At 42.2% G+C, this 27717-nt stretch overlaps 1 protein-coding gene across 1 annotated transcript; it reads left to right on the forward strand.

Annotated features, from left to right (window-relative positions):
• The first annotated feature begins 319 nt into the window (after window positions 1–319).
• On the forward strand, window positions 320–27205 carry LOC144126128 (advillin-like). Its single transcript, XM_077660091.1, has 24 exons — window positions 320–459; window positions 2548–2623; window positions 2713–2787; window positions 3090–3128; window positions 3257–3322; window positions 7225–7355; window positions 8787–8889; window positions 9299–9412; window positions 10223–10324; window positions 10719–10828; window positions 11187–11265; window positions 11832–11930; window positions 12415–12568; window positions 13175–13275; window positions 13757–13894; window positions 14013–14099; window positions 14338–14409; window positions 16112–16386; window positions 17227–17320; window positions 22149–22352; window positions 25975–26097; window positions 26307–26375; window positions 26456–26572; window positions 26902–27205. Exons 2-24 carry the CDS (start codon window positions 2552–2554, stop codon window positions 27013–27015), a joined length of 2538 nt encoding a protein of 845 aa, XP_077516217.1. The 5' UTR covers window positions 320–459; window positions 2548–2551; the 3' UTR covers window positions 27016–27205.
• The last annotated feature ends 512 nt before the right edge of the window (window positions 27206–27717 follow it).

Genomic DNA, 27717 nt, shown 5'->3' on the forward strand with positions numbered 1-27717 from the left:
CACTGAAATTAGGGTGAGAAGCGCATTGTGTGCGCTGACGGGCCGGACCGGCGGTGGGAAGGGGGAGAGCGCGCCACACAAAAGCAGCAACGCCGCAACGCGCACAACAGGTTTCTGTTTCGAGACGGCGGAGGAATACAACGACACTTCTTTCTCTTCGTTTGTGGCACTGCAAGATTATTATTAACTAAAGAAAACAACACGAAAACACAGCCATGTTGCCATTAAAACACGGTTTCTCTCATATTACTGGTTACAGTATCGTGACAACGCGTCGTAGTTGAGGGTGTTGGCAGCGCACTACTTTACGTTGCGCAGTCACTTCGAACGAGGGATGTTCTGTGGCGAAATGGAAACCAGCGGCGGGCTGTGATACGGTCGCGTTCGTTGTTTCTGCAGAGACTTTTGCTTTTTCGTCTGTTTATCTGGAGTTAATCTTCGTAAGCAAGACCAGAAAAGGTGAGTAATTTTTCTCTTCTGTCACCACTCAGCCGCACAAGTCGAATCAGTCGTGCGATTTGGCATTAAGCCGGCGGATCTTCGCCGCGTTCTGGAACGGCGCCTCGCCTCCTCAGGCCTAGCGGCCGCCGTGCGCCCGCTCCACTGTCGTCTGCTGCCGAAAGCGCGGCAGGTGTTGCCGGCTGGAGGGGCGCTTTTTGTATGTTTGTATCGCATCCGTCTCTTGAGCATCTCGCGGAAAGGTAGTTCGCTGGCATAGCACCTGTGTAGTCTACCGTAGCCGACAATTGCCGCGGTAGCGTTGAAATGTGTTTGTTTTGACTGCGTCGCTGGCTGCGCTCTTCGCAAGAGGGGAACTATAATGACCGAAGTAATGCTGACACGTTGCGGTCAGTTTCGGTTCCGTAAGTGGACGGCGCTTGCGCGCTGTTGCAGTTTGATGTTTTTGAAGAGGGAAGCAAAGAAAAATAATGAGTAATTTAGGCCGGGCAGCCGCGTTCGAGCTGTTTAACTGATTAGCATCTGAATTCTTTAGAGCGTTTCCTCCCAGTCCCAACAACCGTGTATTTGTGACATAATGGAACGTGACGCCCACTCCGTCGAATCGGCGACAGAGAAAGAGAGGAACATAACCAAAAGACCGTCGTGTTACACGGTGTTCTGCTCTTGGTCCACAGCTTCGAGCTCTTGCATGTACAACTGTTCCCGCGCGGCGTCAGCCATGCGTGTCATCGCTGCCGGTGGCATCGCGCGGTTCTCGCATCCGGTTTTTTCCCATTCTTCTTTCCCGTCCGGCTCGTCCCAGTGTTCTTTCTCGTCCCTTTCTTTCTTTCCAAACGCACAGCTTTTCGCGTCGGGCTGGCTAGCCTCGGACACGCCTCGGGAGCGGTCAGCTGCGCCCCGTGCAGGCATCGAGCGGGGCGGCACGCGATTTCCTTCCGAAGGCATACATACATACATGTTAGCGCCGTAGAGTTTGCACCGCGAGGAGGAGAAGCGCACGCTAATTAAATTACCGTTAATTTAATTCTGCTGTGCGAGCACACGCTCGCGCGTAGATCCGAAAGTCTTTTGCACAGTGGTACTCATGTGCAGAACGAGTGTGGCGTGGGTACAGCACGTGCGCCTGTTTCCGTTTAACGTTTTCAATTTAAATAAACCAAGTGGGACTGAAACCGTACTTCCACGGCGGAACGGCTCCGTATGGAGATTGGTTCAGGTCTCGCATTCAATTTTTTCGCCGCACATATTGTCCGGGACCGCCGGACAACCGCCCCGACAGAAAAAAAGCGGACATTGGGAAATTGTTACCTTTTTTTCTTTCTCTCTCCCCCTTTGTCCGGAAATGACAAAGTGTAACCTCTCCGGACGCTTTCTCTTTTGGACGCGGGCGAGACATTGTATCCGACCGAGTTTACCGAGCGGGAAATGCGCGATTGCGTGGATTATCGCCGCGACGATCGCGAACGCATTCGTTTCTTTGCTTTCGAGCGGTTACCGATCCTTCATCTCTTCCGCGCAGCAGAAGCCGCCTCGCCCTCATTTAAATTTCAACTCTCGCCCCGCTGGCCGCGGTTCGCCGATTCAATCAGTTTTCGGTCTGTTAATGACAGCTATGACTGTTATTCATCCTGACAGAAAGAATGCACTAAAGAGTTTGCATTTACAGCTCTGCTAGTTTGTCTTGTCCATATGCACCTTAAAAATAAGAATAGCAGCACACCTAACAGTAAGGGTCCGTCTAGTGCATTTTCACATTTCTCAAGAGCAGCTGCATGCAGGTGCGCACAGGTCTCTCTGTAAGGGGGCCAAAGTTTGTGGTAGCACCTGTTGATATTTTCTGGGTATAGCAGGGAACAATATTGTACAAAATTTGCCCCCCCCTTCCCCGCGTCTATTAGGTGGGCCACTGCCCTCACCCCTCCCCCTAGCTCTATGCATGTCTATGCTCAAGAGTAAAAAAATGCATTCAAAAGATAGCTAAGGTCATTGCCAATTTGAAAATGAGTAGCACTTCCTAATAAAAACCTCCATGTTGTGCACATAATAGAGTTTAATTATGCTTGTGCTTGTCTTTTTTTGCTGCAGCATCATGTCGTCTGTAGATCCAATGTTCAAGTCACTACCAAAAAACAGCACATTCTTTACAATCTGGAGAATTGAGGCAAGTGTTACTGTATCACTCACTTTTTATCTTTGGGTGACATTTTCTTGATGATTAAGCCTGCCAAATTACTGTTTTATAACTTTCAGAAAATGCAACTTGTTCAGCTTCCAAAGGACAGTTATGGATATTTCTTCAATGGAGATTCGTACATCGTGGCAGTGGTAAGACAATGTTTCATGATTCTAAAAGAAGCACGCAACTTTGACTAAAAGCTGCCCTGGGCAGTGTGGCGCCAATACATACCACGAATCCCTTGAGAAAGCTGTGTTCAGAACTGAAACATTAGTGAACATTTTGCTTGAGTAGTAGCACTTTCACAAAAAAGAGAATCTGTATTTCCTTGCTCTACTGTCATTAATATCATAGAAAATGCTGTATAAGAATTGCTTTATTGCCTCACCTAACTTGTTATGGCATGTTATGAAGCTAGATGCATGAATTTTTACTTTTATATTGACTTCAGGCATCTGACAGCACTGAAAAACCAAACTGCTACATGAAGGTAAGCAAAATCTCATTTATTCTTGCCTTATTTTTTACTGTGCCTCATGGTCAAAGTCTCCAGTGTGGAGCTCACAAATGTACAATTAAGAAAATTAATGGAATTACTGTATTTTACCGTAATTTCAGAGCAAGAAAGCAATTGGGAACCCTGATATTCACATCCACTTTTGGCTTGGATCACAGACATCACAGGTGAGCTTACCACGGACAGAAAAAAAATATACCCCAGGAGGACATAGCATAGCACAGTGCAGTGTAGCAAGGGCACATAGCCCATATTTCCTGTGTCCTTATCTTTTAGCACTGCTTGTGTCAAGCTTTGGTCCCACACATCACTTGATCTACACCATGCAAATTGTTTAGATTTGTAAAAGGAACCCTCTTTATATTGTTAGCAATGTTAATTAGTTCATTCTGCACCTTTCTGTGATGAATGTGCTTAAATGTTTACCTGGTCATTTCTAACCAAGGATAAAAATAAGGCTGCAGATTTCCAGCAGGAATATTGAAGGCAATGATGACAGTGGTTCCCCAAGGAGAAACTGGTGGAACTAGGCAGACCATCACATACTTCTACATGAAAATGCCTTAGCTGTGTGAGATTGCACTGAACTCACCATTTCTTTATGCCTCACTACTACACTGTCTATAACTTGTTCATAAGCTAACCTCTGCAGGCTTCACTTCTACGCTTATTAATGTCATATACTTCATTGTGCATTGCCCTGATTACAGCTCTTACTCAGGGAGTTCAGTCGATTTTCTAAGTGCCTGGTTTGATCTCCTCATAAGTCATATATTCAAACAAGTGCTGGCATAGAATTTTGAATTTGAAACACAGGGCACTCCACTCAAAGGTATAGCTACAAAGGGTCCCAGTTCAAAGGAAGAAGACAGGCAGAAGTTAAAACGTTGCCTTTTTTTGACAAATGGGAGATGATCCCTTATGCATATTGGCCTCCTTAGAAATTCGAACAAAAATGAACTGAGGGCTGCATATTTTTCATAAAGGTAGCAAAGATGCCAAAAGAGCTGCTTGTGTGATACTCCGGATGCGTTTTGTGAATTCTTCAGCATATTGCACCAGATAGCCTCATGCTATGGCTTTTAAAGCATGTGTGAACCTGAACGAACTGCTCGATATGGAGGACCTAAAAGGCAGCCTGTGGAAGATAAAGGTACCGCCTTTTCTATTTTGCCATGTGGTGATCAGAGATGCAAAACCCTAGGCTGATTACCATTTCAAACAAAAGAGGCCAACCACAGGACACATTGTGATGATATACCATTCCTCACAAATGAAGAAAGAACATATCCATGTTTATATCCATGCATATCCATGCCTTAGTGTGGGAAATCCTGTGGTTTAACTTCTGTGCATGCGTAAAAGTACCTTTAATGAGTATTAATGTACAGAGCTTTGAACATAACCTAGTTCTATGCAGTCTTTACCTAATAAAACAGCCTTTTTTTTGTACGGAATGTAACATTTGGGATGCATTTGAAATGTGCTGCTAATTAACCAACCACTTGCAGTTAAAATACATTAAGATGGCATTCTCTACTGACAATTGGATTGGACAACCCCGCAAAAAAAGTTGCATTATTACAGCGAAAGCTGCTATAGCACTGGTTTAACCATACAGCTGTGCAATCTACCATGTAATATACAGTGTCAACCGTAAGACCTTAATTACTTAGTAAAATAATGTAACTTAACTGAATTTAAGTTCATTTAATTTGATTCAGTTCGATGACTGCCACCTGCCGACCGAGGCAGGTGGCAAAGTGGATAGAGGGGAATCCCCCTCTCCATATTTGGGGAAGAGGGAATGTGCGAGTGGGAAGAGAAAGAGAGGGTGGAAGGCGATGGCCAGATTAAATTTCGTATCATAAGCAGGACTAGGCTTTCTCTTATGACTGCTGTAGATTCTATGGCCAAATACAGAGCTAAATTGCTAAACTAAAGCTATAACAGCTTGCACTGATTAATGTGCTTAGCCAGTAAGCTTAGCCCTACATGTGTTTGATGTCTGCTGAATGGAAATATCATCAAGCAGCGTGAGAAACCATGACTATAGGAGCTATAAAAAGGGATTAAGTCCTATTTTGTGAAAAAAGTGTGCAAAAGGGGGGGGGGGGGGGGGGCAAGGCCCCCCCCCCCCCCCTCCAACATTTTTCCAAAGGGGGCAGCGCCCCCCCACCCAGTCTCCAATTTCTTGCACTTGGATCAGATTTCTGACAATTGAAACAATTCAGTTCTAGGATCTACTCTTTTAATGCAAAGCACAGTGGAGCTGAGCTACTTGGCTTCGTAGCCGGTTGTAAAGCATTTCGTACAGGAGTAACCTAAACCAGTCATGTCCCAACAGAAGTCGACTGACCTGTTTACATAATCATGGTTACCAGAATTTAAACAGACTATGCACAAACGTTTTTTAACCAATTGATCACTCGACCCTCCTGCGCACATCTATAAAGCTGCCCATTTCAGTTAGTTTCATATTGCCATGAATCTTTGCACCGTTTGATTGTTAGCATTCAAAACCACCTGCACACAGCTTTATCATTTTGTTTTGAAATGCTAGATGCAACCAGACTTATCTCCATTGATGGTGGCCACGTGCAAATGCTTCCACATTTTTCCAGATTGTTGTAGTTGCTGTTGGTTCTTTATCTCAAAGGTTCTTTGCCAGCTTTAAATTGAGCGCGGCCAAGAACTGCATGCATTCAGTTCGATGACCGCCCAGTGCGCTTGTGGCTATTGCCGCCGCTGAGTCATTCAGTTCATAGTGGGTCGGAGTCAGCCCCTTAAACAGTTTCTTTTGGAAGCCTTTTCGTTATCTTCCTGACTGCTGGAGTGTTGTTACCACAAAGCGAGTTTGCATCAACCTTTGAACATTGAAAAATAAAAAAAAAATAATGTAAATGAGCATTAAATAAATAAATAAACTCAAATTCTTGCCCCCCCCCCCCCCTTCCCCCCCTCTCCACCACCACCACCACCACCACCACCACTCAAAAAAAAGTTCTGGAGTCCCTGGCTATTTTGGAAAGTTCCTGTTATTTAACCTTTGGCAGCGTGGTACAAAATAACAAGTTCCTTCCTGTGTAAAACTTGTGATATGATAGAGTTTATATGACAAATCAACCCAAATTGAATTAACTCAATTTGACGATACAATTATCTGTCATATGTTAAGGAAATCAATCTTCCATAGGAAGGGCAAATACCTACATATTAAATTAAAAAAAGAAAGATTTTGCAACAGCACCCTTTCAGAAAGCAGCAGCCTTAGTGTTCATGTTACCACCATACATGTGCATACGAGACGGTGAATAAAACATTGAGGCAATAGCAATGATGTGCGTCAATGCTGGTGTTGTACTCCAACACATGTTCTCTGTACACTGGGGTGCGTTATTCCTAATAATGTGCTAGCAGTTGGTCACTGATAAAGTGCTCTACCATGGTGGCCATCCAGTCATTCTCCTTGTAATACCTGCCATGCATTGTGCCTTACATGCATAGTGGGCAGGGAGAAACAGCGAAGACATAAGCTGAGGCTGTACTGTGAGCATGAACCAAGTGGTGCTTTCTGTTAGAGAATGTGGGAGTGACGGTGCCATATTGCAGTGCACAGCTAGCAACACTGCAGGGGTGCCACTTCGACTAGCATCGGTGCCACTTCGACTAGCATCAGTGCCGCGCTCCAAAGCGCTTTCACTAGTTCATTTTTCGGTCTCATAAATACCAAGCGCATATGTTACTGGTTCAACTTCTTGTTGGGGAAGCCTCACTCGGCAACTAACCAAAGAAAAATATGCTTGGTATTTTTTGTGGCAGTGTACAACAGTATTGGAAAGGTCTCGGAGAGGGATAAACACAGGAGATGGCATGAAAATGGGTTTCTGGTAAACGAGAAGTGTTCCGAGCAGTTTCAGAAATCCTACGGCTTGCTGTACTTATCTAATGAATTAAATGATCTGAGCTAGTCATATCTACTATCTGATCTGAGCAGTCTGAGCTGAGATAGTCATATGCGCAAGGTCTGCACAGTGATTGAAGGCTGCGTTCATAAATGGATGCCCAGGATGAAGCAGGTGTGGCTGCTTTCAAAACAGTGGAACTGGACGACTTCCTTGGCGGCTCCCCTGTGCAGCATCGAGAGGTGCAAGGCTTTGAGTCCCAGAGATTCTTGTCCTACTTCCCTCGTGGAATGAGGTAACTGCCTTTCACTGCAAATCTGCTTGGCACCGGCACTCATTTTGCTACAGTCAGTCTTTTGCTGCGTACGCAGAAGAGGGGATGTGCGCCTCGCTCCCACCCCGGTTTACTGAAAGGCATTCGGAGCTTGTACAAAGGTTGAGGTACATTTTTACATGTTACAGACCTGCCTTATTAATTTCTGTTGACAATGCAAGTGCACAATGTTCAGTTAAATATAACGAAGCACACCATTCCTGAGCACATGCTCATAATATCACATGTTATTGTTTGCTGACATTAACTACAGAGATGACAAAGCATATGTACGTGAAAGCCTCTTCATAAATGCAGCTCATCGTAAGGATTATCCAATGCTATCACCTCCAAACTTTTATTTTGTGCACTGTTTGTTATTCTACAAAGTTTAAAATGTCATCTTGAAGTTTCCATTCCAGGAAGTGGTCTGAATTCCAGCACTTATATACCGGGAAGGCTGACCTGTCGCCCTCCAGACATGCTTCCCCAGTAATCGTTTTGTCTAGTGAATAATGTATGATAACAGTACACTTGCAATCTGAATAATATGTGCAAATAAAGGAGTGAATAAAAATGATTTTAATTTTCATAACCCTTCCAGAGATAATCCTTCAATTAAACAGCTAATCTCAGTGCCTAGTTCATTTTGCAGTTAGTAATGCAGCATTTTGAGCAATGAACAAGTTTTTTTTTTTCTGAAAAAAATTTTAAGAAGTTTGGGCGTGTGCATTCATAGCACAGAGTACCGTATCAGCATGACAAATACAAGAGTTGCGCTGATATCAATAAAACAACATTATGGCAAGGTGAACAAAGTTCAAAACTAGGGAGGATGTTTCAGCAGAAATAGATAATAATTGAAAACATAAAATACATTTATATAACAATCGCACTGCTAAACCTTTTCAGGCAACAACATTGTTAAGTTAGTTTCCAGAACAAGCTGGAGAGTCTTTGTTTGTAGAGCATAATAGCTGCTGTAATATGGCCTCTATGTAGCTTGAACTTTTCCTTCACCTTGCTATCTGGATTAAAATCACACATGGTTATTTCCCATATGTGACTTCTACTGCTTCCTAGATGCAGCCTGAACTTTTGTTGTTACTTGTACCGCATGCCACCATGATGGACTGTCAAAAAGTGGTGCAATTGGTGCACTGAGCTTATGGCTTGTACCAAGGGCAGATTGTAGAATTAACAAATGCTTGAGTGTTATTGAGGAAAGAAGCCTGTAATCCTTTTTTTCAGAGGGATGCAATCTGTAATGCAATCTGCAATGCATTCTGGCAACTCACACTTTCCGACAGCTTTCCAATCGGGTTTATTCTGTGCCCATAAAGAAGAGACTGACAGTTTAATCTGACTACACCCACCCAACAAAGAATTCCTTCTGCTTGGAATGACTTACAGGATTCAAAATGGAGGTGTTGCGAGTGGCTTCACACATGTTGAGGACCAAACCATTGCACGCATGTACCATGTGAAAGGGAAACGACGGCCCATAGTGAAAGAGGTGAGTAGATGTAACTGAAGGCTGTGTACATAAACAGCAATCATTTCTTAGTGAAGTGCATTTCTGAGGACATGCAAAAAGGTTGTGAATTCTGTGTCAAGAATATTAAAGTGTGTGACATACACAGCAGTGACAAGCATTGAGAAAAGCTGGGTCACTAGGTCAAAGTAACACCATATTACAAGGTATTGAGCATAAGTTATGGCTTCATTTGCTTCAGCCAGGAGTCCCGACTACACTAGCAGCTTAATGTGCATCTGCAGAATGGCTCAAACCTGAGCCGGTTGGAACATCTCTTGTTGTGAGGTACCAGCCAAATGATGCTGACTGTGAACAGATTTACTGACCAGATGAACAACCTGGCAACTGCCTAAGGGATTGTTTGCTGCATTTTGTCATTTTATTCTAGCTGCCGGGTGTCAGCTGGAGCCACATGAATGATGGAGATGTCTTCATCATCGATGCCCGAACCATCATCTTTGTGTGGACTGGCCGCTATGCGAACCACGTTGAGAAAATTCAGGTAATTTTTTTTTCAATTTCCAAATGAGTGGGTGCCAAGTTGCAAACATTGCACTCTCATGTGCAGTCAGGGGCAAAAGTCTCTGGGAACAAACGAAGCCAATAGCTCTAGCCGCCAGACCGAGACCACACTTGTAAAAGTGAAAGTCACTCACCTTCTTTCATCTGTGATAGAGAAATGATGCCATCACTGAAAACATGACATCTATGGGCCTGAATCACTTTCTGAGCACACTAGAGACTTTCGTCCCTGACAGTGCTTCATGGGAACCTGCCTGGCTTTGAGCTGAAATGCATTTTTTTCTGTTCAGTCCTTTAGCCTTCATAAGCACTATAAAAATTTCAAGAGTGCTCACCAACTAGCCCTTTCAGTACATTAACTGTTTGATTTTAGTTCTTGCAGGCATAGCTCACCTGTAAATTTAACGTTAGTATAGTAAGGTAAGCCGAAAAAAATATTCTGGGCAAGTTAATAGCCATTCAACTTCTCGACAAAGCAGAGTTCACAAATGGAGTTCACATACAAGGAGGTAAAATAAATGATCCCAAAGAAGGTGATAGGGTGGATGTTGCATTGTGGTGTGTGTGTGTTTTGTTCAACACCAAAATATCAGCTATGAGCTGTTGCTCATGTTTCACTGAAATAAAAGCAACCAAAATTTTCTCCTTAGCTATGGCATGTAAAAACCCACCACTCATCAGTAATCAAAATTTACTCCATTATGCAGGTAATAATATATACTGTAAGTTTGAGTTCTGCCAAAAATGTCACTGCCAAGCATTTAACTACCTGATGCAAACATCTCAACAGGGTGCAGTCACAGCACAGCAACTCAAGGCTGAGCATGGCGAGGGCACTATTGTCATCGTTGAAGATTCACAGGAGAAGCTTCTGGGCTCGCCGGAGAAGGAGGTAGGCATTCACAGACACTTGCTGCCAAATGTGTCGAGGCTATGTGGCACAGGCAGGGCACATCCCATGCAGTGATATCAACTGTACTTCTCTATACCTGCACAGACATTACTGAACTGTTTGAAGAATGCTGTGCTACAGTGTAGGTATCATTCAACAAGAATGCAAACACAACTTTCTGATCGAGCTTCCCCTGCCTTTGTTTATTGTGGATGCACAGAATAATTATCCGTGAATTCTGATTGAAACGTGGTACAAGGAGCAGGCAGTTGCTCAGTGTTCAAACTGTGAGGAGTGTTTTCTGGGAAGTTATTCTATTTTAGTGCCGAGCATTCTGTTGCCGCAGAGTCCCAGACGATCAAAATGTTGCACACTGTTGTGTGTTCGCATTCAGTACTTCAACCATTTGCTGCCTCTGGAGGACAAGCTGGTCAGGAGCCACCGAGAGGTGCTCAAAGACGATGCTGCTGAGAGCCACCACCGTGGGGACGTCAAGCTTTACAGGCAAGTTTTGACCTCTAACTGTCATGAATAGCGTGAGTCTACTCAATGGAAATCACAAACATCAAGAAGCTTTGCATATTGCAGTGAAATTGTGTTTTTCCTGTAGTATATTCACTGCATGAAATTACTGATGGCAGGCACCCAACATTTACAATGTCTGTATTAGCAATTTCTGCAGTCAGTGCAATTACTGACGTAGACATTGTAGTAACTAGAACGCTGGCTGTTAAATATAAAAACATCAGAAAAAATGAATGAGGTGTAACTGCAGTATCCTTTCTTGCTTCTCTATAATACAATACAATGCAATTCAATGATACATATTTTTTTAAATATTTAAATTTTTATTCTTCCACAGGTGCTCGGATGAGGGTGGCACACTGAGGGTCACTGAGGTGAAGGCAGGGCCACTTGATCAGAAAGATCTGAATACTCAGGTAAGAAGGAATGGCATAAATGGCACACAATACTGGACCATTTGCTGTTAATTGGAAGTGCCATTATTTGTGAGTCAACGTCTTGCAAAAACTGAGGTCAGAAAGTCAAGCGTACAACATGCAGCTACTAGAAGAGATATATCACAATGCTGTTTATTTAGTGCGGTAATACATGCCGACCATTAGATTCACAGATACAGCATGCTGTACCCAGTGCACATCCAGCTAAGAGTGGATGTGCACTTTTCTTTTGCTCTAGACTCATTGACATGGGCACTGATGCTGCAGAAACTTGAGAAAAAGTCTGCAATTACTATACAAAAGAAATATCCATGTTGTGAGAAGACAACCTGGCTAAATCATCATTGCAGTAATGCACCTGTAACAATCATAGCTTGTACTGAATAAGCTTCCATTCTGTGCTGATGTTGATCCTCGAAAAGACAAATCTATAATATATGTAAAAATAGTGAGTACACAAGCAGTAATGTAAACAGAGCATGCAGATTTTGAGGCTGGTGCTTTGAGTGATGCTGAGATGTCTGTCCTCTGCTCTGCCCCTGCAGGACTCTTACATCATAGACAATGCAGAAGCCGGCATCTGGGTCTGGGTTGGCAAGAAGGCCAGCCACAAGGAGCGCACAGAGGCCATGCGCAATGCCCAGGTGCTTTTTACATACTTATAAAAGGGAGAAAAATAGAAGTCCATGCTTTAAACTAGCCTGGAAGCCCAATTTCTTGTTAGTGAAACATCTTGTGAAGAGTTTCATTAAAGCAACCATATTTAAAAATTGATGTACTGACTTGTGCACATTGACTACGCACCATAATAATACTGTATTTTCACAGTTGGAACAGAGGTCATATAAGCTAATTTCTGTCCTGTGGAAAATTGGGTAGAACCCACCTCCTTTGTTCGACTGCTGTGAAGTCTTTTTTCTTGCTGCGGGTACTGTATACTGTCTTCTGGCTAGGAATGACAGCCATAATTTTTAAATCGTAGTACTGTAAGCTGGTACTGAAATGAAAGCAAGGTTTAAGCTGTAAAACCAAGTAAATGTAATAGCAGAATGGAACATGATGCAAGTGTGTTGATATGAATTAATCCCGTTTTACTTACTTGTTTTTTGCATGATTTCGCACACACAGGGCTTCATCAAGAAGAAGGGATACCCACACTGCACACAAGTGGCCAGGGTTGTTGAGAATGGGGAGCCGACAGAATTCAAGTGCCTATTCAGATCATGGAATGAAACAGATCATCCAGTGGGTGCCGGAAAAACGCACTCTGCAACCAAAATTGGTAAGTGCTACTAATCTTGGGATCGGCATATATTTCTCATGTGCTCAGCTGAGTATCTTAGCAATGAATTGTGCTCTATCTCCTTCATTTTCAATTGAGATAAGTTTGTTCCTATTTAACATGAAGACAGTGTTAGGATGAGGCACAAGAAAATGAACATGTGCAAGGCCCTGTCAAAAGATGCCTGTCAAACATTTCCTAACTGTTCTTGCATGTGTATCTTCTTCCTGTTTCCCGTTCTACTGCAGCTTTCATATATATAAAAAATAATTAAATTCACAGTTCAAAAGAAATTTTTATGGTTAAACAGTGTACAAATTTGGCTTACCAAACACGAACAGGCACACCTCATGCAGCAAAAATCACTGTGAGATAGCAAAGACTCTGCTGTAATATACAATACCTCTAGAAATAGCGAGTACATATAATTGCTGAGTTAGTGCATGCATTTGTTTCAAGAAAATTAGTATTAAATACATGCAATGGATGCAATGCTATAGTATAAGGCAGGTATGTTATGCAGGAAATTTTTTCTACACCTTCAAATGGTACATGCAGTGAACTGCTATGGAATTCATGACACTTTTATCATTTCTTTGCGATCAGCCAAGACGGTGCAGACAAAATTTGATGCCTGCACGCTGCAAGCCAACCCAAACTTGGCAGCACAGATGCAGGTTGTGGATGATGGGACTGGCAAGAAAGAGGTAAGATTCATGATATCTGCTGGGCAGTATTTCAGTATACTTTTTTGTGATGGCAACAGAAGCCCAACTGGTGGTTTAAAAAGAAATATATTTTTCCCAGACTGCTCCTTAAAAATCATAAATGGCAAACAAAAAGTATTACTTGCATTATTAAAGACAATGAACTTCTTGCCTATATATGTTTAACAACATCCACAACTAGTTTCTCTTGCATGTGTCGATGCACTAACTGGAGATCAATTCTTTTTATTCTCTTTTTTGTTATTTTTTTTGTGCTTCTGCCATCACTTTTCTATAGGAAGTGCAAGGTCATTTGCACAAAATGTGCTGCATGTTTTTTACTATGAACTTTTTTGACACAAAGATCATTCAAAAAAGATTTTTTGCTATAGTTGTTCCTGATATGTCTCTCTTTTCACCTTTTTATGTGGCTAATGTGATGAAATCATGCAGATCAGTAAGCAAATGCCCATTCTTTAAGGTCTTCCGGGTGAAGAATCTGGAGCTGGTTCCTGTCGATGTGCGAGATCATGGCAGGTTCTTCTCAAGCTCCTGCTACGTCATTGTTTATGTCTACGAGTCTGGAGCAAAAGAAGAGTACATCATATACTCCTGGCTGGTGAGAATACAACATGCATGCCTCATTGTCACCATGCCACATCTGTGAATTTTAATGATCAGCACGATTTGCTGCACTTAGCATAACCGGAGGCTAGTAATGCTTGTCTTGCATTCAGGGCAAAAATTCCACAAATGATGAACATGTGACAGCTGAGGCGAAGGCTCTTGAACTGGATGACCGCTTCAGCGGACAAGCTGTCCTGGTAAGTCTTGGCACTGGCTGCATTAGCAGAGCAGTGAAGTTTTAAGACGAAATGAATCTAATGCTTGTTCTTTTGTAAATTTTGTCACCTGCTGGGAACAGAGGGTTAGCATTAAACTTGCCTGCTGATGTTATTGAGATTTAAAGAGCATTAAGATGTAGTGAAAGTAACAAAAGTGTGACATATTATGTCACAAGATCTTGCAATTTATTTACACCTTTTGCTTGTACCTGCCTAGGTGAAACTTGCCCAGGGGCATGAAACGCCGCACTTCATGATGATATTTGCTGGGCAAATGATTGTCTTTGAGGTATGTATGATCGTGCCTACTTACATGCATTAACATATCAGTGTATTTAACCAGAGCTACATTTCTGATAACTTTATTAGCCTCATGTGCAACCTGCGATATTAATTGTACGAGAGTAATAGAACACAGCTAGCCCGTCAGCTCCCTTGTTTTTTCAGCATTGCAGTGCAGAACCTTCAATATGCCTGCCATGTACATTTCGGGTCCTCCAGTATGTACACATCAATCAAATCAAGCAGGTACATCAGTGGCTGCATAACAGTGATTAATGCTAGCACCCAGTGTGCACGTCATTCAAAAACAAGTAACATGACGGTTGTATTTTTTAAAAAACGTTGAAAAACAAGCATGAGTGAATACTTGATGTAGGGTGTGCAAAAAAGCAGATGAAACGATCAACTGTGCTCAGCTTTTGCAAAGTGAATGCACAGATTGATAAAACAAAAACAGCTACAGCACAGTGGCTGAGATGATCCAGTGGGACCTGTGCAAGGATTGCAATCTCTTAGCAGCACAAAAATGGTGGGACCATAACCCTGGAAAAGTTACGGAAAACAACCATCATAGAAAAAAAGCAGGTGTGTATTACTGACATCACCATACCTGGTAGAGCAAGGTTGAGGACAAGCAGCTTGAAAGAAAATCTAGAAGTACAAGGAAGGAGCTACAGATTTAAGCACGGAGGCTCTGGCACAAGTCAGTTCTAGTGCCGGTGGTAATCTGTGCTCTGGTACCAATCTCAAGACCCGCAGAAGCACTTGAAGCAAATCAATTTTGACCAAAATACTATATGCTACTAGGGAAAGCCACACTACTGGGATCTGTGCACATTGTTTGCCGATACATTACAGTATGTTAAGTTCTTGGAAAGAACCAGATACATTGTACCAAATCTAACACGAGGTTCGATTGTAGTATTCTTAAAGGGAAGGTGAAATGGTCCTTTTAAGAATTCGAGGTTCTTCAAGAAATCGAATCCATGAATCTTCTAGGCAAAGCTTGCCAAGTAGTTTTACGCTAGCATTTAAAATAGTGACGTAATCGCCGATTAAAACTGCAATGATAGTGAGGCTTCTCCTCACTGCATGGAGAAACTCGATGACGTCATTGTTGCCGAAACTTAAGATGTCTGCTGCCTTCGCCCACGAGCTGCCGTGCGTTTTTCAACACCGCCAAACCATGCTACGTGGGCTTCACCTTCGGCGGCATTAGTTTACTTTCTTGAAACAACAGTTTCTTAGCTAGAAACGCAGCACCGCCCTATGTGATGCCATCAATGCGACCTCTACCCGGGGCTGCGTACTGTAGAGAATGCCGATACGGCTTTATTCTGGGATTACATCACGATTTCAAATCCTAGCACAAAAATACCTCGTATGTTTCACCTGCAAGTTTAACACATTCCACCCCTTTAAACTCATCAAATTCTAAAACCTCTTCACCTGCCCTTTAATGTATAAAAATAATTTATAATCATGACAACAATAGAAAACATAATAAAACATCAAATATAACAGTGCTATATCATCTGCTACCTCATCAAGATTATATCACCTTAACAGATCACCGTGCAGTCAGTGCACAAATAATGACAATAGTTGAGTGTCGTGTGAGGTTTTCCTCATTGCCTTGTCTGGTTGCTACTTTCTTGTTATGCTTCATCACAGCACCCAGCTCATCTTGCTATTTCATGCCGTCCCAGGACAGTGAGAGCACCATCTGCAATGGTGGCGGCATGCACAATGGCAACAGCACAGTGGACTGGGCTCGCCATGCTACCAATGCTTACCTGCTGCAAGTGCATGGAACCACGGAGCACAACACCAAGGCAGTGCAGGTGCCCTTCTCTGCTGCCTCACTCAACTCAGGCGATGTGTTTCTGCTCTTTTGTGCGTCCCACGTCTACCTCTGGGCGGGACGCAGGAGCACTGGTGACGAACGCGAAATGGCCAAGAAGATCGCCACGGGATCTGGAAGGCAAGATGTCCTCTCCCTTGGTTTCCTGCCCTTAAAGCAATAGAATTGAAAAATGGCTGGGCTGACCCTTTCTTCACGCTCATGCATTACCGCAGCTGACAGCGTTATGATCACCTAGTGTCAAACTGAAATGAGTGATGACAACCAAAAAGCACCAATAAGAATTTGCAGTGAATGGTGTTCAGTTAGCGTTTCTTCACGGGCTGTAATATTTTTACAAAGGATAGAACTAAAAGATGTAACATTCAAATTAAAGTATGTAACATAATTTTTCCCAAGAGCACAATACTTTTCAGAATACTGTAGTCTGATGCAAGTGGAAAAAAAGACGGCTTTTCCCTGTCAAAAGACCCTCTTCCAGCCAATGGTGTCAGCTGATTCTCATGAGCCCGCTAGCGTGAAAATGCAGGGAGTGGCATTTTCAAGGATAGCCCCTCCCTGCATTGCCGCACTAGCAGGTTTGTGAGAATCTGCTGACGCCATTGACTGGAAGGGGGTCCTTTGAAAGAAAAAAGCCACTTTTTTTAAAACTTGTATCTGGCTATAGTACACACCAGCAGTGATGCATTTCTTTCACCAGTGTCTGCATGAGTGTCCTATAGGAATTCATTCTTGTTTGCATGCTTCAATCTCTGCATGAATCGCTACAGGCAGCATTACACCTGCTAGAAAGGAGCTGAGAGATAGGGGGCCCAGCTCCAGTAAATGTGTTCAGCACAACAGGTGCTTTCAAATGCCTTAGTACCAGTCCTGAACGTAAACATCAGTTGCAACTTTTGTACTTGTTTACCAATTGTTTTACATTCATGTTGGGTTAACTGAAGGCTATGAAAACTGCAGGGAGATGATCCTGGTGTCTGAGGGACAAGAGAAGCAAGAGTTCTGGGATGCCATTGGAGGGAAGCTGCCATACAACAATGAGAAGAACGTTCAGGTGAATTGGATCATTTTGCTCACAGTGCAACAAGAACGGGACGCGAGACTAAAGACTAACACGAACAAGTGCTGTTCATGTTGGTCTTTTGTCTCGCGTTCCGTTCTTGTTGCGCTGTGAGCAAAATGATGAATACTTGCCAACTCGCCCAAATTTCCGCCTTGCAGGTGAATTGCCCTTGCTGTGTTTGCAATTAATCAGAGATGGAACCTAATCAACATACTTTTGTTTTATTGGAGCTGAAGCCAATGCCCATCCTCAGTATATCACCACTAGCATGCAAACATGTCACTGTACGCTCGGTGCCAAAAGCTTACAAAACACAAGAGGAGAAAAAATATAACCTCACAAAACCTGGACATGTAGCAATGAAACCGATAGCGCAGTTTGCACTGAGTGACTGGCCAATGCAGTGTACCACTCTCATCTATGCTGTGGAAAAATTTAAGCTTTTTATACCTCTTGTGTCCCACAATATATTGGCGCCAGAGATAAACCCTGCATCACACATTTACAAACTACGAGAGTCACAAGAAAGTCCAGCATCCTTGGTAACGGAATTTCCTTGTAGCATCTGCATGTAATCTGAAATGGGCCATGCAAATATGCACTTCAGCATGCCTATTTTATATCTTGATGTCAAGGTTTCAAGAAAATTAAATTTTTTATGGTTCCTGCAATGCATGAACTTCAACTTATTGTTGTGCTGTGTTTTATGGCACATAGGCAACTAAGGCCATCATGCACCAAGCACAAGGTATAGGAAAAGTTTTTTGTTGAATTTTATAGAAATTTAAAAGAATCATCCTTGGTGTAGAGGCCCTCAAATGTTAATACTACACAGTACTAGAACACATACAAATATTTTAGAAATGGCTACTAGTAAAAGCTTTAAAGAGGGCTGGGTAACCTCAGTAACTATCCTTGGCTGGGCAATGATATAGAGGCTCCCAACCAATAAAAATAAAAACCTCAGCCTTCTTCTCAGGCGTGAGAAAGTGGCTGAGGTGTATTAAAATTCAAACAGACCAGTGGGTAAAAAATTTAGTTTCTTGAGAAATCCCATTTCTTTAAGAAAGCTAAAAACACATGATACATCAACAGTTGAGTTATCTCTTAAAAGCAGTGTAAGATGAACAAGAATGTATTCGTTATAAAATTGAGTAAAGTACTTTTTTCTTAGCTTTTCCAGTTTCACACAAAAGAATAAAATGTGGTTAATCGTAACTTCATCTCTGCATTCTTCGCAAACAGGCTTATCTTGTTTTTTCAGTAGGAAGTTGTGTGTGAGGTGCGTGTGTCCTATATGAAGATGGCAGATAATCACTTCCTTGAAACGTTCCTGGTGGGTGCAGGACTTCCACGCACTTATAACTGGTTTTACATTGTGTAGTTTATTTACTTCGTTGTTCTATGCGGACTGCCATTTCTGTCTTATGTTACGATGCATTAAGTTAATGCAATCTTTAAACAGAATATTTACTTTCATTATTTGCTTGTCATGAGCTTGAGCAGTGCATAAGTCTGCTCTCTCATCGCCTTTAATTCCGATATGACTTGGTACCCAGTAGAGTTTTATGTTTTGTCCTTAAACTGTGGCTATTACTATGTTGTGTATGATATCACCAAGTATAGGAGTGGCTGCATTTGTAGAGTGGATAGCGGTAAGTGAACTTAGAGAGTCAGTGCAAATAATACTGTTTGTAAGGTTCACCTTTACTTGGTGTGACATTTACTGCTCACATGTCCTGGGAAACTCATGTGAACTTACTAGTGACAAATTTAGCTCGGATAACTGGAGTAATTGGTCGTCTCAGATACATTCTTTCTACAAAACTTAAACTATTGGTTTATAATTCACTCTTTTATTCACATGTTAACTATTGCCAACTTGTCTGGGGTACAACTACATTCTCTAACCTACAAAAAATTTATGTCATGCAGAAGCGATACCTACGTCATGTGTACAACGCCGGTTATAATGCAACAACTGCAGGTTTTTTTCATAGAGCGCATGTCATTACGGCTCAAACTATATCTCTACCGTCTGAGTACTAGATTTAAATATGAAGTAAGATATAACATACATAACCTTGGTACTCTGGCATATTTAGAAAAGAATGAACAATATTATGCTACAAGACATGGAGAATGTTGGAAAATCGTTGCACCCCGTTTGAACTCTGGCATGGAACGCCTATGTTATTCTTTACCATCACTGTTAAACCATTATCTGTCTACTAACTTTGATTTATTTACTTGCTCCGCTGCTAAGCTTCGCTCTATGTTTACTGAGGATGAATAACTGATTTTACTTATCCTGGGATTTCATTTTTCGGACCGCTCTGTTTTGCTTCTGTTCTGCACTGATCAAGTGTTTTCATTTTCTTTTGTTTGACTGTATGAATTGATTGCTGTTGACCAAACGCTGCTCATTAAGTGGGGCGACGGACTCGTCAAGCCGCCTATTGACGGCTTTTTTTTTCCGTCGTCCTCCATCTGTGTACTGCACATGGTGGAAATAAAGTCTTCTTCTTCTTCTTCTTCTATTTATTCAATGGTTACACAGACCGCGTAACATTCGGCAGTAACTTCAACTTAGTGTACATGTACTAGCATCTGTGGCAATCACAAACAGCTGAAAAAAATAGCACCACCTTAAAATCACTGTTTAAAATAATAAAGTGTAATAATGCATAAGCTTAAAGGGGGTTGCAGCTTCGAAATTTCAAAAATGACCAAAAAAAAATTGGTTTTTGAAGATTGTTTTATCTACCTGTATGCCTAGTTTTTATGCTGTCTTAAAGTTTCACTGCTGAAATCGACAGGGAGGTACTCAAAAAAAAGTTTCATGAACCACGGTGGCTCTGCAATGTGGGGAAATGCTCAAGCAATGGGCGTTTTTCTTAGTTACGGTTTTCTGCCTAAATACTTGCCTTGCAGAGCAGATTTCTTCCCGACTGTTTTATCTGTTTTGACCACAATTGTTTTGTTGCACTCCAGGGACCATAGTGCAGGTAAAGATACTCTGTTAGCGAAAATTTTGAATTTTATATTTCTTGTATGAAATTTTCTTCACACTCTTGATATGTCAACAGACACTGCATCGCAAAAATTCAGAATCAAAAGTTGTGCTTAGTGAAAAAGGAATTGCAAGAGTGTCTTGGCCTATAGCACGCCAGCAGGCACGCATTGAATTTCGAACCAGCCTTCTACCACATTATCTGAACTCTGCAGCCTTTTCACAAGATTCAGAGGACAGAGTCTCTGAAACATTTATTCTTAAAATTACTCAGCACTTGTATCGCCTTCAAAATACTCCCCACTGAGCTAAATGTACTTGTCAAAATGCTTTTGCTATGGCCAGAAAACAAGGACGAAACCATTTTTCGCCATCTGGTTGAAAACCGCCTCCAAAGCCTAGACTACACTTGGCTTCTTATCAAATTGACATCCCTTTAGTTCCTTTTCTGCCATGCAGTACAAAAAGAAGTCGCAGGGTGCCAGGTCAGGACTGTAGAGTGGGTGAAGCATTGTTGCATTGTTTTTCGAAGTGAGAAATTGGGTCACTGTGCTCGCAACGTGAGCCCACGAGTCATCAAGGAGCAGTTTCGAATGTCCCTGAAGTTCAGGCCTTTTTGCTGAGATGCGTTCCTTCATCAGAGTCTCCAAAACACTTCTGTAGTACTTGGCATTTACTGTCTGGCCTACAGGAACTGCATGGGTGTAGGCCATTTCCGTGTGATTGAAAAATGCGACTACCATTGCCCTGTTTGCCGATCTTTGCACCTTAGCCTTCATTGTTCAAGTCTGCCCCTTTTCAACCCACTAAATGCTTTCGCACTTCATTTCTGGATCAATTTTGTATGTGCTTCTTACTAAAATCCTCAGGTATTGGACAAGTTGCCTGACAGTGAGGTGTCCATCGGGCTTGATCATCGCAGCTTCTGTACTGATGGTTTCCTCAGAAAGGGCTGTACGAGGTGCACCATCCCCTCCCTGCAATTCAGGGTCACCCCTGCTCTCTTCCTTGAACCGCAGAAAACAAGTTGCATGAGACATAACATTCCCAGCAAATGCACGAATTAGATCAGCATAAGTTTCTGCGGCCATTTTGGTAAGCCGCACACAAAACTTGATTGTGCAGAGTTGTTTATGCAAGGTCACCATGGGTCACACAACCAGCACACTTGGAGGCAATGAAATGCTCTCATGTTTGAATGAATATTGCTGTCGCCGCATTAGAGCGAGAGTGATGTGGCGTCTGGTAGAAATTAGTGGAGTCACAACATTTACAGAAAAGCGCCAAGAGACATCGCAGTGAGATGACAGAGCACAGCATCAGACCCAGTCTCAGTCTTAAATGAATAACCCTTGTAATACATCAAGAAATAAAAGCTTTTGCTCAAAGCCGCGTCCCCCCTGAACAACACAACACTACAGTTCTCTATTTATTTATTTTTTCAGCTAAAAATGATTCCCCAAATGTTCGCTAGTCAATCTTTCAGCTAATTTTCTTGTCAGGTTGCATGAAGTCCAACCCAAGAAGTTTGCCATGGGTGATTCTTGTTCATCCCAGATGACATTTCTTCAAGAACAAATTCAGTAGCATTCTTGCATCATTGCACCTTCAAGATGTTGCTGTGGAAACAGACCGCAAGCTAACATAAATCACAACATAAGGAATGGCGGTGTAGGTGAAATTTCTGAAGTTATGAACTTGTCACATTATAGTGTAATCTAGGTTACTGTCTACAGGTAACAGTTGCAGTATTAAAGGTGAGGTCCTGGCAGTCACTGTTGTATGCCTGCTGCTGGCACTGTGCAGGAAGAGCCAGGCACCAGGGCGCCCCGACTGTTCCAGTTGTGGGACATCAAAGGCAACTTTGCACCACGTGAAGTGGTGGACTTCGACCAGAGTGACCTGCTCGAGGATGAAGTGATGCTACTGGATGCTTGGCACACGCTCTTCCTCTGGATAGGCTACGAAGCCAAGAAAGAACACCGCAAGCTGGCTTACCACAGTGCTGAGGTATGACTGCATGTAGCCATACATTGTGTCTTGGCATGTGCAGCTGGCAACAATGGTAATTAAAAAGAAAAAAAAAAATCTTTGATCTCAGTCATTTGCTTAGCCAAAACTTCTAATGTGAAAAAATACTTGTCTGTTAAAGTGAGCTTGCAACACTTGTCAAAGTGATTCTGGTTACGCACCTGACGCGAATTCTTGTGTTGTGCAAATTCAGCTGCAGAAACAGCTGCAGAAGTCAGTGCATGTGAACAAAAGTTATTTAGTAAAAGAAAGGCTCGAACTACTGGCAAACAACTGTCCTAATGCAGCGATGGTCCACAGAGTTTCTTTAACTACAAAGATTTGAGGCAGCAGCTGATAAGCTTTCTTTGTGGACCTGTGGTGGCACTCGGGTGGATATGAATTATAACCGTGAATATGACAATAAAATTGAAAGCGATGAATGAAGAATCCAAGCAGAGATTCAAGAGTTGTACAGGATAGTATCAGGACACAGGAGGTTATGTCGGAAGCAAGGTTATGTGCAGCTTGCATTAGCTCTGCACAAACTGGTAAAAAGAACTAAGTGGCATTACGTGTTTCATTGTGCAAGAGGGACTCTGTGTGAAAGGGTGGCTATGGGAAGTTAGGAAAGGGCATGGTGATGGCAAGGGTAGTGGCAAGGCCTGTTAGACTGAAAGGCAGGTGATTAAGTGGAGAAGTGATGAGGCCGCCGTGCTGAACATAATTTAGTTTTGTAATGTTAACGAACAGTGACCAATCAGAGAAGCCGAAGCAAACTGCCTAGTTTCCAGACTTCATTGCCTTGGTTTAAGCAGCTGTGGCATCAATCCCAAATGCCTGAAGCGTACACAATTTTAGAGCAGTTAAGAGTTGTGTGTTTATGTTTAGACTGTACTTAAAAGTCAGAGAAGTGGTTGGCTGAAGCAAGTGAAGGTTAATGTGATGGTGCCATGATAGGTCGGGGTGTAAATAGATCCCACGGGACTTCTACTCAATGGCATATAAGAAGTGGAGTGAGAAATATCAACGAAGTTTTTGAAAGATTAGCCTCGTTCAACAATTGTTGCTTATAGCTATGCCGTGAACTTTCTGGCGTTTATTTGTGAGAAAAATTGGCGGATGTTTTTCGGCGTGTTTCTTTTTGGGAAATCAGTGTTTTTTGGCCAGTAATTGTACAGTGCAAACTCTGGAGCAGTGATAAGTGGTGAAAAAAAGAATTCAGTTTAGAAAAGGGGGGAATGGATGCAAAGAGCATTTTTTTTTACATCAATCTTATACACCGAAATTATCTTGCAGCTCAGTTTTCCACAATGATCAATAATTTCGACTTAGACTTTTAGTGAACTGTAAGTCATAGTGGTTGGTCCGATGGATGTTCTTAAGCAACTTGTCTGAACATCTTGAGAAATAATGTACAGAGACTGTGACCTGCAACCCTAGGCTCTCATACAGCACATTTATTTGACTGTCTACGCCTTAGTGGCTTTCCGCAGGAGCCCGATTCCATTTCTTTAGCAGCGCGACAAGCTTCACACCAAGGAGAGGACACCTCTCTTATCTTGTTCGACTGAAGGGCCTTCATAACTTTTAGTAATGAGTTAGATGTCTCATATAGAAAGCCCAATCTCGGAAGTTTCCCAAATATTCTAATCTAGACAAGGGCTTTGAGCTCTTGGCTCCTCTCTGACGGTGCTGGTGCTCTTGAGAAACAGCGAAATTTGGCACTAATGATTCACAGCTTTGGCAACAGGCTGATAGAAAATCATGAGGGGCTCACTGTAGAGATGCCTTTTTTGTTCCTTAAGACCTAATAAACCACAGAAAGAGATTAACTTAACACCACAGTTTTTGGCACCCCTTCGTGAAAGCCGTGATCAGGTGTTCTCCGTAGCCCTTGCCTGTGAGCTCGGCCAAATTCGAGGTTTTTTTCGCCTTAGTTTTTAAAAAAATGGTGACATGGATCGACTAGTAAAGTTTGTACTAGTGAAAAAGACTCCCCTTGAATCGAGTGCACTGCCTGTGCTTAGGCACTGTACTCTTCAAAAGAGGAAACCAAGCATTGTGGCAATATTCTAGTCTACAAAGGTTTAACATATCGGTGGTGCTGTACCGAGTGTCTCCTCAGCATTGCTGCTCTTTGAAAGACAAAAGAGGAGGATTGTTTTTCAGAGAAAAACGGCTGTTATCCATCCTCAGCATGGCCAGAAACTGGTGCTTTTCAGTTTTAACAGTGTTAATATTTTTTTTATTTCGGTTTTGAAAGTACACTGCCTACATATAGCATTATAATCACTATATAGGACATTATGTGTGCAATATATACCTACATATCATTTTAAACTTCTTGTAAGGCTTTTTATTTATGACGGTGCCTGGTTTTAGGCCAAGTTCGAATAGTATGTTTCAAAAGGGAGAAGCAAAACTGCGGGTATTGACCAGAAGCCTCATTGCCAGAAGTACACTAACGGCGTACTTCTATGCTTTTCTGCGTTTGGAACCACCGTGGTGGCCGAGTGCTTATGTCGCTCGGCTGCTGGTTCGAAAGACGTGGGTTCGATCCCGGCCGTGGTGGTCGAATTTTGATGGAGGCGAAATTCTAGAGGCCTGTGTACTGTGCAATGTCAGTGCACATTAATGAACCCCAAGTGGTCGAAATTTCCGGAGCTCTTTACTACGCCATCCCTCATAGCCTGGGTCGCTTTGGGACGTTAAGCACTCATAAACCAAACCAGACAGGAAATTCTTTTAGTGCTGTTTTGAAGCACAAGGAATGCCTAATTGAGAGTGAGCTTAAGCAGTGGAAACTGCTTTGAAATTCTTCATTGCACCATAGGTTATGTGCAATGTGTAGAAGATTATTTGCATGTTGGACTTCAAGGGACATAACAATCATTTTATCAAAATATGGCTAAGAATGTTACAAGGACATCTGGTGTCATAGTGTGACAAAAAAAAAGTAAAAATAGGTGGTTTAACAAAATTGGTTTTTACGAAAAACAGATTATGTAATATGTTCAACGAATAGTATGCATTTTTTTTGCTGAAAAAACATACTAATAAAACCACTCCAGGACTTGAAGTCAACAGCCCAGATGAACAACCTAAATTCTTTTGCCATTTCAGTGACAAGTTTTTTTGCGAAGGTCATTTGCAGTTGTGTGTTATTATGAAAGACAAAGTAAAACTGTGTCAAATAACTACAGCCTGGGCTCTGTAAAAAACCAGAATCCTAAGCGGAAACATGTACCTTTGCTGCCATAGAGCATCCAAATATCCAAAATATACTGATTGTGTAATGTCATGGGAGTTTCTAGTGCTTGACAAACCGCTGCCACACATCCTGTAGCAAATTATGAAATTTGCGGTGCATATTTAGCCTACCGAGAAAGGATAGAGCGTATATCCAGTATGGTTGACTGGGTTGTCAAAAAGAGGCAATAAATGAGGGAACATGACTTTCAAGAATTGCATTTTCTTATTTACATTACATTCAGCTGCACTAATCAGTGCAGCACTCACAAGCTGACTAACCAAATGTCTAATTGTGTGGTGCATGCTTTTGTAAACCTTGTCCTAAATTCAACCCAGTAATACAGCAATTCAATCTCTTGCTACTTAGGAGTACCTGCGAACTGATCCAAGTGGCCGTGCAATGACCATCCCAATAGTCAGCGTCAAGCAAAATGTGGAACCGCCAAACTTTATTGGCCTGTTCAGTGCTTGGAATGAAGACTTCTGGAAGGTGACTGCCTTTGCTTATGAAGCTGAATTTGTCGCCTGCACTCATTGAAAGGATTGGGGCTACAATTTGCATGACATAAGCACTGCTTCAGGGAGACAGGTTATGACTTGTGTATTGTTTTTCCTTGCAAGCCTTTATTCTCTTTGGCGGCATTGATGGCGATCAGTTCAACCTTTCACGAACGTGGTTCTTTTACCTTTTCTCCTCAGACACTTCCTACATATCAGAGCATCAAGAATGAAATCGAAGAAAGCAACCAGACAGCGCTAGCTATGCAGGTGAAAAAGCTCTTCTCTTATTCCGCTGAAGTTTTGTGGCTATGCTAAGCTAAATGTGACCTTCATAAAATGCTTTACAGCAACAAGCAGCAATGTACCGAAACTCAAGGGCTGAGGTGGAGAAGTTTCCATTTGATAAGCTGCACGTTAAAAATCCTGAGCAGCTGCCATCTTGTGTTGACCCAGCCAACAAAGAGGTAACCTATAATCTTAACAAGTGGAATACTTAGTCATGTAAAGCAAAATAAGCAAAAGCACACATGCACCACTGTGGGGTAAATGTGCGTGAGATTCTGCAGATGATGAGCTTCAACAAGTAAAAAAACTTTTACTGAACTGGTTATACAGTGAATATGAAGCTCTGTGGCTATTTTGAAGAGCAAGGGTGCATAAATGGTCTGTTTAATGGCACGTTTCAACAGTGTTAGTCAAACCTATGATCACAAATCATCAAATACATCGTGAATATCTTGCCTTCTGTCTTCACAGCTATTTCTAATAATTCTTTTTTGCTTCGTCCTTTCAGCTATACCTGAATGACGAAGACTTTGAGCGCATTTTTGCCATGACCTATGAACAGTTTGATGTTCTCCCTCGGTGGAAGAAACTTGACCTCAAAAAGAAAGTTGGGCTCTTTTGAGCAAAAAATGTGGAAGCCTGAAGAAAAATTGACGGCAGTGTCTTGAATGCCTTCCCAAGCCAACGACCAAAGATTGATGCTGTGAAGCATTGTTTCTCACAAGATTGTCCTTTGCAGCCTGCCACAGAGAATATTTTATACCAGACATTTCGCTTCTGGGACCAAGCCTCAATAAAAGGCCAGACTCCAACATAGTTTCCAATGTCTTGAAGCTACAGTGTAGCTGCTATGAAATGTATGCTACTGTGACATGTTCCTTTTAAGCAGGGAAAGCAAAATTAGCATTGTGCTTGCCCAGTGGCCATCTTGAAACTACAGTTGAACCTGATTATAACGAAACTGTTTATAATGAAATAATGGATATAATGAAGGGATGGTGATTCCCCTTGGAAGCTCAGTCATCACAGGCTATAACGAAGTAATTTCCAGACCCCTTAAACTTTGCTATGAGGTTCAACTGTATTTTAATGGTCTAAATGCAGCTGGTAGTCTTCTATAATCTAGCAAAACTTTTAACTGGGCTCTTGCTAATTCGTGCCGAAGTTGAGTGACCACTGTGAGGGATCTTGAACAAATTTCTAATGCATGTAACATTCCTCTGCATAGCCTCCCTATTCATTCTCTTACATTTTATGTGCCTGTAGAACCATTAAACATTGCAGAATGACTCATGCAGTGTATTCAGCATCTCTGATGCTTGAT

This window comes from Amblyomma americanum, chromosome 3 (genome assembly GCF_052857255.1).
Source record: "Amblyomma americanum isolate KBUSLIRL-KWMA chromosome 3, ASM5285725v1, whole genome shotgun sequence".
NCBI lineage: Eukaryota > Metazoa > Arthropoda > Arachnida > Ixodida > Ixodidae > Amblyomma > Amblyomma americanum.

Coding starts and splice junctions, on each gene's coding strand:
- LOC144126128 (XM_077660091.1), top strand. CDS start 2,552: ATGTCGTCTGTAGATCCAATGTTCAAGTCACTACCAAAAAACAGCACA. Junction 2,624..2,712: donor TTACAATCTGGAGAATTGAG/GCAAGTGTTACT, acceptor TATAACTTTCAG/AAAATGCAACTTGTTCAGCT. Junction 13,895..14,012: donor ACATCATATACTCCTGGCTG/GTGAGAATACAA, acceptor TCTTGCATTCAG/GGCAAAAATTCCACAAATGA.